Source organism: Martes martes, assembly GCF_963455335.1.
Source record: "Martes martes genome assembly, chromosome: 16".
NCBI lineage: Eukaryota > Metazoa > Chordata > Mammalia > Carnivora > Mustelidae > Martes > Martes martes.
In genome coordinates this window covers 11,679,545-11,693,692 of record NC_137904.1, presented here as the reverse complement: position 1 = coordinate 11,693,692, position 14,148 = coordinate 11,679,545, and the positions used below count along the sequence as shown (strand labels likewise).

At 46.0% G+C, this 14,148-nt stretch overlaps 1 protein-coding gene across 1 annotated transcript in view; it reads right to left on the bottom strand.

The window, feature by feature from the left end:
• SPECC1 (sperm antigen with calponin homology and coiled-coil domains 1) overlaps nt 1–14,148 on the bottom strand; it is a gene marked incomplete at its 5' end in the record, with an annotated part of 201,217 nt that overhangs the window by 63,422 nt on the left and 123,647 nt on the right. The window contains 4 exons of the mRNA XM_080826605.1: nt 3,188–3,344; nt 6,633–6,714; nt 11,080–11,180; nt 12,290–12,435. Coding sequence (XP_080682731.1) covers nt 3,188–3,344; nt 6,633–6,714; nt 11,080–11,180; nt 12,290–12,435 — 486 coding nt within the window. The remainder of the gene's footprint in view (nt 1–3,187; nt 3,345–6,632; nt 6,715–11,079; nt 11,181–12,289; nt 12,436–14,148) is intronic.

The window sequence follows — 14,148 nt, the reverse complement described above, 5'->3', positions numbered from 1 at the left end:
ACTGTATTGTATTTATCAGAAAAAAATCCACATACGAGTGGACCTGTCCAATTCAAAGCCCATGAAACAGGATTTACCCCTAGATGTGCGTATCATCAGAGCACATATGCAAGAATGCTCATAGCAGCACTTTTTATACTAAAAAACTGAAAACAATCAAATGTACATCCTCAGGAAAGTGGGAGAACGGCGGTGTATTCCTACAATGGAATACTGTACAGCAATAAAAACTGATGAATTACAGATGGATGCAGTAACTTGAACGAACAGCAGGAACAATTTTGAAATAAAAAAAGAAAAAACCATAACATGTGTCCATGTATACAAAAATTTTAACGTAGTAACGTATTGTTGATATTGTTTGGGGATACAAGCATCCGCTGTCAGAACCGGGAAAGAAAAGCAAAGGACGACATATACCATAGTCAGAGATGGTGGTGGTCCTGGAGTGGGGCAGAGAAGGGGGACTGACAGGAGATTTCAATGGTAATAATAACTTTATTTTCCTCAAACTGGAAGGTTGATATTCAGCAGCACTGTTGTTCTTTATACCTTACACGCATTTTATTGTTACTGTAACATTCTGATACTTAATAAAAATACTTAAAAAAAAAAAGATTTTATTTATTTATTTGACAGACCGAGATCACAAGTAGGCAGAGAGGCAGGCAGAGAGGAAGGGAAAGCAGGCTCCCCGCTGAGCAGAGAGCCCGATGTGGGGCTTGATCCCAGGACACTGGGTTCATGACCTGAGCCGAAGGCAGAGGCTTTAACCCACTGAGCCACCCAGGTGCCCCCTTAATAAAAATACTTTAAAAAATATTTTCTTTATTTATTTGAGAGCGAGAGATTGAGCACAAGTGGGGACAGAGGGGCAGAGGGAGAAGCCGACTCCCCTCTGAGCAGGGATCCTGATGTGGCGGTCCATCCAAGGACTCTGGGATCATGACCCGAGCCCAAGGCAGCAGCTTAACTGACTGAGCCACCCAGGTGCCCCTTAATAAAAATACTTTAGAAATATTTTTAAGGAGCAATGGGATGATTGAGGACCTCAGCCACCTGAATTAAGGTAGAGAAATTTTTAAGAAAACGTCATAGTTGCACTAAAAATTTTCTTGTGTAATTTGATGGCTGTTTCCCTTGCACCTGGTATATTTGTAAACTTAAGTCCCCCAGTTTCTGTGGTCAGAGTCGCTGTTAACTATGAAGTTATGGTAACTGTGCCTGTTTGTTATTTCATCGCTGAGAACTGAATTTCTAGCTCTCACAAACTAGGGAAGACTGAAATGCAGGTTTCGAAAAGAGCTTCTGTATCCATGGATGACCAAAACACTAACAGAACAGGTTTCTTTAAAAAATAAAGTTAACTAGATACGACACTCCCTCCAAATTAATAATAATAGGATGAGAACTTCCAAAACAAGTGATTTCTATCCTGTCATTTGTTTGTCTCAATGACGTGAATACGAAAATAAAATAACACATTAATCACTAATTTAATCTTTCGTGATGAAGGATAATAACATGAATTGCATATTAACATACACATAGCCTTTTTGTATGCGTTTCTGGCATAAAGAAAAGAGCAGTTTCAGGCTAGCACTAATTCTGGGCCTTAAAAGCAGTTTTGATCACTTAAATCTCCTGTGCATAAACAAGGCTAATATGTAGTATCTGAGGCTTTAAGCTGAATCTCTGAAAGGCATGACTTCATCTATTTGGGTCCAAATATACGCTACACCCAAAGATCTGCCAAGAGCTGAACTTATTCAGACTTTCATAAAATCCTTTACAATACTCATAATGGTAGTTAGCATGTCCGTCAAGCAGCCGTTACTCCCCAAGCGGCTAGTTCTGTATATCTGTCTGTCTACCTGTTCCCAAGCACTGGCTGGCCCAGTGCTATGTGTGTAGCACAGCCCCGGGGCCCGGGAAAGAAACCAACGTGTGAGATGAAGATTTACTGTGTACTACAGCACAGCCTAAATAAATGGGGACAAAGGCTCACACGACACAACAGTGCATTAAATACCCCGCATGAGCGTAAGACACGGAAGCAGAGAAAGGGGGTGTCAGTGCCACCTGGGTGGCTGGCTACCAGCCCGTGGAGGGTTTGACTTTGCAGGGGAAGCACTCAGGAGTGTGAGAGGACAGGCAGGAGCCGATTTAGGCCGGGGCCTTGTGAGTGGTGGCAGAAGCTCGTGTTAGCTGCAAAGGTTGAGAATGAAAGTGGCAGGGGAGCTGGGGGGGCCGAGCCGCGGGGAATGCAGGGAGCAGAACGAGGAGTGTGGGTGGAAGGGTGCATGACAAGTCAGGGGAGGTTTCTGAGAAGGTCTGCACGGGATGTACTTCCTGTTTTCGAAGACGGACTCCACGTGGAGAAGCCGCGGGAGAGGCGAGGTTGGGGAAGTGGCTGGAGGAGGCTTGCTGGGGCCTGGGGGAGCAGGAGCACTGAATAGGGAGAAATGGCAGAGGCGGGAGCCACGCCAGGCCTCTGGTGGTCACCCTAGCCGTCTCTGTCCTCTCTCTCCCCTGCTCTCCCCCTCCTATCACTGCCAGTGAGCTTGTGATGCTGACTTCAAAGCGCCCCTCCAGTCCTTCCTATATGTACTGTTTCCTGTGCCACTACTCAAAACCCAAATCCGAATCCCATAAAGTTAGTGGTTCCTCCCTGCTTTACCAAAAAGAGTAGAAACCTCTAACCTTGGCAATGGAGACCATTCACAAGGTGACCCCAACCTCCCCTTCCAGCAGTGATAATCTGAGCACCTGTCCGCCTCCCCAGCCCATACTAGGAGATGATGATGTGTCTGCCAGGGCCGGTCCTCATGAAGCTCCCAGGACAGTCTAACCAAACGAAACCACCCCCAGTTCCCTGAATGTTGTGCAGGGCTCCTCACGGGAACCCCCGCAGGCCCCCTGGCAGAAATGCTGCCTCCCCTTTACCAGACTTCTCAACCTAACAACCCTCCAAGATTCTGCGTCCCCTTCTGGTTTCACGGCCCTATCTCGCTTTGCACAGTCCTCCCATCCAGGGCCCGCGCTCCCGCGCTGAAGGCCCGTTCTGTGTCTGGTTGTTTTCATTCAGGAAAAGTACACATACAAGTAAACTGACCACAGGCGGTGAAACAAAAGGAAGACTACAAGGCCACCAGCCCAGCGCTGTCTCACTGTGTAAACGTGATACCTGAGTTTGCTCTGCGGTTTCAAGCCCCCAGTGGACGCGCTCAGCAGCCTCGTGTTCCCGAAGCCCAGAGAAGGGGGTCTGCTCAGGGATTCCAGCGAGGGGCTCTTCCGGAGATAAGGGTCCGGTTTCAGGTCCTCACCCCTTCCCTTTAGAAGATCTGTGTGAAGAACAACATAGTCACCTATTCCTGAAGAAGAGAAATTTGGTCACCACACTTTCTTCTCAAGTACAACAGAATTCTCATTGGATTCCTAAGTATAAATATATAACAAATGCAGGTTTATAGAGTTAAGTAAAAAAACGCACATCGGGACATGGCCTTTTCTAGAAAGGATTCTCCAGGCAGGACTGACTACATAATTCATAGAGACTAATGCCAAATTAGCCCCTCATTCAAAACTGATGAAGAATTTCAAGATGGCACCCTTGGAGCCGTAAACCCTACCCCTTCTACACCCTCTGCACAGGTCCTACCCCCTCAGAGCCAGCCCTGTTCCAAGTAAAGCACTTTGTTTTAACCGATGGGGATCTGAGAGAGAGAGAGAGCTGGCTGGAAGACACCCAGTGGGATTTTTCAAGTCACAGGTGGCAGCAGGCAAAAAGCTGGGTACCAAGAATGGTAACGATTCTATAGGGAAAAAAAAAAAGCCATTCCAGTCATAGGGTCTGGCTTGCTAAAAATAAGCAAACATAAATTCTTTAAAGACTCCTCTCTGCTGTTCTATTAGGAGTCAAAACAGGTCAATGAAACAGGCGGAATCCTCCGGATGGTATTTCCTGAAGGACCACAAGAGTCAGATCCGGAGAAAATGTCGAGAGAGTCTGGTTTGTACTGACAAAGGCAACGGGAGCCCAGAGAACCAGGGTGGCTTGCTCAACGCCACACGACAGGCCTCTGTGACCAGGCTGAGCCCACGGTCACCTCCTATGACACCATAAATAGTCATGGAAGAAAACAATGCTTGTACGGCTAAGAGCCGCCAATTATGGGTAGCAAAGTGGGGAGTGAGGCTAATGAGCTTGGAAGAGGAGAGGGAAAACAGTGCTTACATCACTAAGGGGAACAACAAAAACAGTGCATTCATCTCCTTTCGGCAGCTTCTGATGACCTCAATGCTGGCAAGGCTAACCCAAGCAAGCAGTTTTTACCGCGTAACCCTTTTTTAGTACAGTAAATAGAATCATCCGCGTAGACAGGTGTCTGGTGGGGCAAAGAGGGGGCACTGACAAGGAACGGTTTACTTTGGGGCAGGAACTACTGGGGTTTGAGCGCCAGATTTAGCTTGTCAATTCAAACGACGGCTTCTTCGCACAAAAGGCAATGTGGGAAGGACAGAGAAGACACAAATATTGTGACCAAAAGCTCGCTCATGTGGTACTTAAAAACATGGTTAAGATGGTACGTTTTGTGTTACGGGTATTTTAGCCACAATTACAAAAACAAAACAAAACAAAACAAAACAAAACAAAACAAAACAAAACAAAAATAAGCTTGCCTAGGAATACATCACTGTGCCCGTAACCAAGTTATCCCCGATTTTCCACGACACAGCAAGTGTAGACAACGCAAATCAGGCGGGTTTCCGATACTCTGTTTTGACCTCCCTTCCCCTTCTAGGAAGGGGGACTGGTCTGCACAGAAAAAAAGAGCCTGTTCCACTGGCTTCACTCACCCTTTCTGTTTTGTTGGTTTTTTGTTTTTTTTGTTTTTTCTCTTATTCTCCTGTCCTTAGACATCATTTCCTTCTTTATTTATTTGACAGAGAGAGAGATGACAAGCAGGCAGAGAGGCAGGCAGAGAGAGAGGGGGAAGCAGGCTCCCCACGGAGCAGAGAGCCCGATGCAGGGCTCGATCCCAGGACCCTGAGATCATGACCTGAGCTGAAGGCAGAGGCTTAACCCACTGAGCCACCCAGGTGCCCCTAGCACTTCCTTCTTCCTCAGAGTTATTATTCTGACTCCAAGTCCTTATATGATAAGCTTTTATCACTTCTCTATGACGTTGCTGATCAGAGCAATCCCCTGCCTTGTTACCAGAAGGCAGCATGGTAGAAAGAGTCAGAAAAAAATCCCACCCTGGTCCCAGAGCATTCTATCTACGCAGTCTGGCTTTCTGGCTTTCTTGCCTTGCTAGAGGCACCAGTAAATAATTTGTTTAGTGTTCTTTTCATCTTTTCTGTGGCTTTACAGTAAGGACACAGAGTCCTACACATACATTTCCGAGGCATATACCCGGGACACGCTTACCCTTCTGCTAATGTCTCAGTGCTCACAGGTGAACTGAGCAGAAAGGGAACAGAAGCTAAGGTCAAAGTCACCCCTTCCACTCAGCCCACAGCCAGCTGCGTTCACTCAGCCCCTGGAGCGAACCTCTGAGGGAGACAGCACTATTTCCAGCCCAGAAATGAGGAGACCACAGCCCCGGGAGGTGGAATGATGGGGCCAAGAGGCCAGCCCACCCCTGTGTGCCCCGCTCCGTAACTGCGGCTTCACACCGGCCACCAGCAATCGAGGCGCAGGAGTGACAAAGCGACAGGGATTGTGGATTCCAACCACCGTGTCACCGGCAGGGTCCGGATTTTAAAAAATACCGGAGTAACAACAGGAAGAGGGCTACATTCAAAGGCAAAGACAGCATGAAAGAGGCATATTTTAGGAATTGTGGAAGCAAGGGACCTTCAGAATCAGATAAGATTTTTTTTTCTAAAAATAGTTACTTCTAAAGATGGTTAAGATATTCTCTTGAGATTCTGTAAAAAAACAAACAAAAAACTCCCCAAAGCTAGACATCTCTCCCGAACACATGCACACTGAGAAATACAGTGGCAGGAAGTAGGATCTAACATCCAGAACACAAACAGAGTCTTAAATTGTTTGGAATAAAAGCCATCAACTATTTTTCTAAGCTCGGTTTCAGGCAAAGAAGAAAAGTAAACCTCACAAAATAAGAGGTCAAAAGTATTTGCTGTTTTTTTTTTAATTTTTAATTTTATTATTTTTTTTATTTTTTAAAGATTTAATTTATTTATTTGACGGAGAGAGATCACAAGTACGCAGAGAGGCAGGCAGAGAGAGGGAGGGAAGTAGGCTCCCCGCTGAGCAGAGAACCTGATGCGGGGCTCGATCCCAGGACCCTGGGATCATGACCCGAGCTGAAGGTAGAGGCTTAACCCACTGAGCCACCCAGGCGCCCGTTTTCTTTTTTTTTTTTTTAAAGAGTTTATTCATTTATTTGTCAGAGAGAGAGAGAAAGAGACAGAGAGAGCACAAGCAGGAGGGAGGAGCAGAGGGAGAGGGAGAAGCAGGCTCCCTGCTGAGCAAGGAGCCCTACAAGGAAGCGGGGCTCGATCCCAGGACTCTGGGATCAGGACTTGAGTCGAAGGCAGACCCTTAACCTACTGAGCCACACAGGCATCCCAAAAGCATTTGCTGTTTAAGGTATTACCTGAGAGGGGAAGGTCTGGAAGATCCAAACGCTGAGTCACACCTTTGCTGGCCGGCCGAACACTGCTGTACGTTGAATGCCTCTAAAAAACCAAAGGGCACACCAGCATGGTGAGCTTGTGACACCTGATACGTAAACACGGTGTGTGTGTGCACGCGTCCATGCAACAGTTCTCAAGCTCATAGGAATCACCAGGGTTAGCTTTTAAAACAACTTTTTTCAGTATCTTTTTTTAAAAAAAGAATTTATTTATTCATTTGATGGCAGGGGGGTGGGGAGAGGGAGAAGCAGACTCCCCACTGAGCAAGGATTTTTTCCCCCCATCCCCGCCTTGGGGCTCTGATCCCAGGACCCTGAGATCATGACCTGAGCCGAAGGCAGATGCTTACCAACTGAGCCACCCAGGCACCCCGGGGGTGGGGGGACGTAATCATTATTAATCAGCTTTGGAGTACCTTCCTGGAAAATTCTATGTATATTCTAGGGGGTGCATAAAACCATTGATTTTTAACGGCCAACAGATATATGGAAACGTGCTCAGTATCACTCATCATCGGGGAAGTGCAAATCAAAGCCACAGTGAGATACCATCTCACATTGGTTCGGAGGGTCATTATTTTGAAAAGAGAGAGAGAGAGAGAGAGAATGACAAGTGTTAGCAAAAATGTGGAAAAACTGGAATTTTTGTGCACCATTGGCGGGAATGGAAAACGGTGCATCCGCTATAGAAAATAGTAGGGAGGTTCCTCAAAAAATTAAAAATAGAGCTCCTGTACGACCCAGTAGTCCCACTTCTGGGTCTATACCCCAAACAACTGAAAACAGAATCCAGAAGAGATGTTTTGCACGCCCATGTTCCTGGCAGCATTACTCACAATAGCCAAGAGCTCGGAACAAACTACCCGACCATGGACAGATGAATGGGATAAAAAAAAAATGCGGTCTGTATGCACAATGGAATATTAATCAGTCTTAAAAAGAAGGAAATCCTGGAACAAATCTGGGAGGACAGAATTGTCAGGTCGGGCGGGACCACATCTGTGGCAGCGGGAGCCTAAAGCAGCTGCTGCGTTTTGACAGAAGCAGTAGTTCTAGGCAAGCCCTTAGAGAAAGACTTGCCAGAAATAGAAGTTCCTTTCATGGGCCAACTTTGAGACATTCTGGGAACCTTTCTTGGAAGCGAAGTGGAGACCAGAGCTCTCCCTGTATTCAATTCCTTTCTGCGGGACGGGATGGACTCTAGTGATTTCCAGTATCTGGAAGCTAAGGGTGATTGATACGCTCTCCTGCGGGAAGAACTCCTTAAGTGGGCGAAAACCCATGGAAGGAATTTCCCTGTACTGTTTTTGCAGGAAGTTGCATCAACAGAGGAGTGATTAAACAGATCACCGCATGTCAGACAGCCTTTAAGAAGAATGCGTTATTTCTCCAAACACTGACAGTTGAAGATGTCTCTGGTATATTCCTTCATTCATTCAACAAATATTTATTGAGCTTCTACTGTGATATGACTGTGTGCCTGCCACTGTTCCAGACAAGAGTTATAACAGCAAGAAAACCCCTCTCTGTGCTGGGTGTAAAGTTTGCTTAAGATTCCCTCTCTCTTTCCCTCTCCCACCTCTCCCCCTGCTCACATGTGCACACATGCGCCCACTCTCTCTTTAAAAAAAAAGGGGGGGGGCGCCTGGGTGGCGCAGTGGGTTAGAGCCTCTGCCTTCGGCTCAGGTCATGATCCCAGGGTTCTGGGATCGAGCCCCGCATCGGGCTCTCTGCTCAGCAGGAAGCCTGCTTCCCTTCCTCTCTCTCTGCCTGCCTCCCTGCCTACTTGTGATCTCTGTCTGTCAAATAAATAAAATCTTTAAAAAAAAAAAAAAACCCTGCCCTCAGGGACTACATTCCAATGACAAAGTGAAATGAGTCAGCGTCTGAACAATGTGCAGTGTAATCCAATTTATAAAACTTTCTCTTCCTCCCTACCCACACACACATTTTATGAAAAAAAAAAAAAAAAAAAAAAAAAAAAAACACCTAGCAGGATACACAACAAGCCATAAACAGTGGTTATTTCTGGGGCTAGGGAGCAAGGGAGAGTTCTTAACTCATTCTTTCTCTCTTTTTTTTTTTTTTGGAGATTTATTTATTTGAGGAAGAGAGAGATAGCAAGAAGAGACCATGAGCAGAGAGGAGAGGGAGAAGCAGGCTCCCCACTGAGCAGGGAGCCTGATGTGGGGCTCGATCCCAGGACTCTGGGATCATGACCTGAGCCAAAGGCAGAGGCTTAACCGACTGAGCCACCCAGGTGTCCCTAACGCATTCTCTTTTCAACTGACTAGATCAGCGTGACAGCAATCTAAGGCTACCAGAGGTCAGAATGATGGCTACATTAATAGATTACCCACTGGGTGGGGGCAGGAGAGGGCCTTCTGATTCGATGAAGATGCTTTATCTTGGTGTTAGCCACACGGGTGTGTGTATACCGAAACATTCAAGCTGTATATATTTAAAAGGCGTGTGCTTTACTTTATACATGAATCAGAGCTGGTAGTGTGTACCTGCTCACAAGGGCCAATTATTAAATCTTCAGGAATTTTGCAAGCTAGTTTTCAACACGGCCCCTATTAAGATTAAACTATATTATAAGCAAAAGTAATAAATACTCAAAATTCACTGCTTCCTATTTATTAGTCTTCCCACGATGACTGGGGTTACTTACAGTTACTCCACCTGTTTTCTAGAAATACCACGTGATAAATGTCTCTTCTCAACTCCACCTTCACTGACGTCAGGGAGCTAGCTGGATGCTGGTGACGATCGGAATACAAACCCAGGCTTTTACCCCCTGGCAAGGAGCCAGCTGTTAAATGTTTTATCAGCAACCTCGTGTGTGTAGCTCAATGAAAGTAAGTCAAAATGAAGCATGATCTGTTTCAGTTTCATTAAATAAACCTGGTGATTATTATAATATAAGTAATTGTTTCACTTGGTTTTACATATGAAGTAGTACAAGGTATCTTCCAGGGCAAAAAAAAAAAAAAAAGGAGAAAAAGAAAAATTGAAAAGATCCCAAACAACAGGGGCGCCTGGGTGGCTCAGTCATTAAGCATCTACCTTCGGCTCAGGTCATGGTCCCAAAGTCCTGGGACTGAACCCCGCATGGGCCTCCCTGCTTGGTGGGAAGCCTGCTTCTCTCTCTCTGGCTCCCCCGTGCTTGTGATCTCTCTCTCACCGTGTCTCTCTGTCAAAATTGAATAAAATCTTTTTAAAAAGTCAGGGGGGACGTGCCTGGGTGGCTCAGTGGGTTAAGCCTCTGCCTTTGACTCAGGTCATGATCTTAGGGTCCTGGGATCAAGCCCTGCATCGGGCTTTGTGCTCAGCAGGGAGTCTGCTTCCCCCTGTCTCTGCTTGTCTCTCTGCCTACTTGTGATCTCTCTCTCTGTCAAATAAATAAATAAAATCTTAAAAAAAAAAAAAAGATCCCAAACAACATACACTGGCTACTAAGGACACCAAAAAAGGGTACTTATGAATGACGTTGCCCTTGGCTCAGCAGGAGCTGCTGAATGTTATTATAACATGGAAAGTCTTGGTCTTCGAAAATGCCAAGAGGGGCGCCCGGTTGGCTCCATCAGTGGAGCGCGCGACTCTTGATCTCAGGGTTGTGAGCTCCCAGGTTGGGTGCAGAGATTACTTAAAAATAAAATCTTAAAATAAAAAAAAAGAAAAGAAAATGCCAAGAGGCCAAGAAGCTCTGGTCTAGAACCTTCAGAATATGTCAAAGGTGACCCAGATGGCAACCAGTGAACTCTAAGAATAAATCGTAAGCATTTTCTCTCTCAGGGGTGCTTTAAACACAAAATAAAACACTTCCTTGAGAAAAATATCTAGTTCAATATCCACTTCTGGTAAAAATTACAATCTTCATTGAACTGAAAACTTCAGATGTATCTTATGGGGAACAAAATGTCATTAGCAAATCCTATGAGGTTTACGGTGTCTCTCTCAGACCTTTATTAAGCCTCAAACTGTAACTTTAAAAAAAAAAGATTTTATGTATTTATTTGAGAGAGAAGGAGGGAGAGAGAGAGAGCGAGAGAGTGCTAGCATGCACAAGCCACAGGGGGAGGAGGGAGGGGAGAGCAGAGGCAGAGGGAGAAGCAGATTCCCTACTGAGCAGAGAGAGCAATGCAGGGCTCGATCCCAGGACCCAGAGATCATGACGTGAGCCAAAGCAGACACTTAACTGACTGAGCCACCCAGGCACCCATCAAAATAGCAATTTTCCAATGGAAGTTTCATTATTACTATTCATGGTTTATTAAAAATGATGTTCAATATGCCTCAAAAAATACACCAAGTGGTTTTCACTTCTTGTTTCCTGAGCATGAGACAGCATCATGGATCCACGTGGCCTGGACCACCACCCACATATCCAAGACCCTCAAAATACCTGCATTGGGGAGACAGCAGCGGCGGGAGCAGTCCTTACTGGAATCCCACTCAGGGGACTTCTGGGGGCTTTATGGACAGAAATATTCTGTCCGGCTCCACCTGCCAAGAAAAGAAATGGGAACACTTCTATGTAGTTTCAGTTCCAAGTAGCAAAGAGTAGCTCCTGATTTGTTCCTATAAAACCACCCCATGCTTCTTATAACAGATTACATTTACTCTGTTCTCTTCTCCTCTGGACTAGTGTTGAACTTGGGGGGCAGTCAACTGAATGGGGGCTGGTCTTAGAGGTGGGACCCCAGGGGAAAAGAAAACACACATGATGAGGTATCTATAGTAAGAAGGAACAGGAAAGTTCTTGCACAAACTATTATCGTTAACTCACTTCCCATCTTCATGGACTGAATGTAGTCACTGGGCTTTCGCATCTTTTAATATTCGTGGTCTTGTCTTAATCTGAGCTGCGAACTCCTTTAGCAAAGACCACCAGGTACGTCCTAGCATTAGCTATGACTCCAGTCTCTCTACACGACAGGCGTAACTGCTGTGGTCGAGAGAAGAAATACACTGCTATTTTGGACAGATGTGTATTCCATTTCCTTTATTTACTATATTTTTGTGTGTATGGATGTGCATTTTTCTCATGTATACAGTTAACAATGAAGAAAGGTGAACCAGAGAGCTAGAGAGATGTTTCTAGAAAAAGCTGGGAATGTATCAAGATCAGGAATGAGAGGTCAGCACGGGTGGTCACACACAAGACCAGACAGAGAAAAGTCTAAGAGGGGAGGCGAGGAAGGCCAGGGGTCCAGCCAGACAGCCAACTGCACAGACTCAACACCTTGTTTCCTAGGAAATGAAGCCTCTTGTTGGCCCAGCTAAGAGGGAAGTGGTCGTGACCTGAGTTTAATGGACACAGAGGCAGAAAAGGAAGGTGGCAAGTCTGGAGAGGTGGAGAGAAGGAGAGAAAGGTGGAGGTGGAGAGAAAGGAGGTTTTGTTACACGTGAGCCAGACTCCTCACTGTCGTCTTCCTGGAGCGTCCGCCAGGCTGCGGCAAGTGTCTGGGATACGGTGGCTCTGCGTGGAATGATCTAGACAGAGCCCCTGTGGTTGTATCCCCTCGGGGCCAGTGTTGGAGTAGAGACAGGCTTGATACGCGGGGCCATGGTCTGCATGGGAGTTCTGCTCATGAGACGAAATGATGAAATACCTGGCCGTCCCAAGTCGAACGACTTGATGAGGGACTTAACGGTGGTCACAGATTCCGATGGCGTCGGAGACGTCCTGCTCACGTAGACGCCATGCCAGCGGCCGGGAGCCTCAACCCCGGGCGGCTCCGACTCTTCGTTCACGGGTCTGCACGGTAAAGAGCATATCCGATTGAGAAGGCGGAGGGTTCCCATGGGGGGCGGGGTGTGGGGGACACAGATAATGACAGACCCAAATCTGGAAAGAGGAGCCCCAATTTTGAATCCCTCTTCAGGAAATAATATAGGGCTTGCTCTCAATTTTCATCAGAGACGTTTTCTTGGGAATGGCCAGAAATAGTTATTTTTAGAGGCAGAGTGACTTGACATTAATTCTACATTTTTAAGATTTTATTTATTTATTTGACAGACAGAGATCACAAGTAGGCAGAGAGGCAGGCGGGCTGGGGGAAGCAGGCTCCCCACTGAGCAGAGAGCCCCACGCAGGGCTCAATCCCAGGACCCTGAGATCATGACCTGAGCCGAAGGCAGAGGCTTAACCCACTGAGACACCCAGGCGCCCCTTGACATACATTAGTTCTAAAAAAAAGATTGTACTTCTACTCTGCATATTGTAAGTATATATACGTGTATATATATATATATATATATATATATATATACACACACACACATACATACATATATATACATACACACACATGCATTATAATGTTATTTGTTATACATATTTAGCTATATCGTCCAAGGTGGATATAACAGATTGTCTTCTCTGAAGCTATATTCCAACCCCCATTTGGCACACAGAGGTTGGAAAGGTGTCCTCTCAGGACTCCCCTGTACCTAGGAGCTCGGATTTAGATTCTACCCATCACAAAGACGAGGACGAGACCTGGATCGGACGAATCAGGGGCAGGGAGGCAGGGCGTAGGTCATTTCCTGTTGGTAACGGAAAGGGTAGCTTTCCAGCTAAAAGGCTCCCTCCCCACCTCCCGCTGATAACCCAGTTCTGTGCTGAGGCTTTGGGAGTTGTTCCCGGAAACTCAGCCTAGAGTCTGCTTCTCCAGCCCTCCCAACAACCCTGCAAGCTATCTAAGGCCCTTCTGTTTAGGTCAAGTAGACAGTGGTCCGCTCTGTGCAACAGAATCCCGACTCAGACATCATCTGTCCTCGGAGAGGAAACCCTACCAGTCCTTTAGCAAACCCTGCAGCGCTGCAGGAGGCGAAGCTTCTAGTCTCACCCAAACATTCCCGGTAAGCTCTTCCTATGGATTCTAACTTCGACCAATCATCTGGTTCAGTCCTCTCATGCATGGCCTCCCCATCCGGGACATGTTAGCATGTCATTTAATCTCCCTGTGAATGAGCCAAGGCAGGATCTCCCAGTCTTCTGATTTCTGCTCTTTTATTACAGCAAACTGCCACCAGCTGTTTTGCAAGAAGATGACTAATTTATGAGAATGGCTCAGAGTATTTCTGGCTGTGTGTTTTAATAAGGTCAATGGAAGTTTAAAATATTTATTTACTATTTTTTTGGAATGAGTTCTCATAAGCTTCGGTGGCTGGATTTACTTGCCCTTAATTCTCGAAGCTTCCGTTGCTCTGTGATCAACGTGAACAGAAAACGTTTAAGTGAAGCAGAACTTAAAACACACTTTTGTCTCCGCAGTCCCTTCTTTGGAATGAAAAAACAAACAAACAAACAAACAACCAAGACACTGATGACTTCTTTGAAAGAAAATATCAGGAATTTCAGAAACGGGTAGGGGGCCGGGTTTGAAAAAGAATTTTTTTAATTGAATGAGTTGGGTTTTTTGGTATTTCCCCCGGTGTGTTATGCAATGTAAAATCAGGTGTGGAA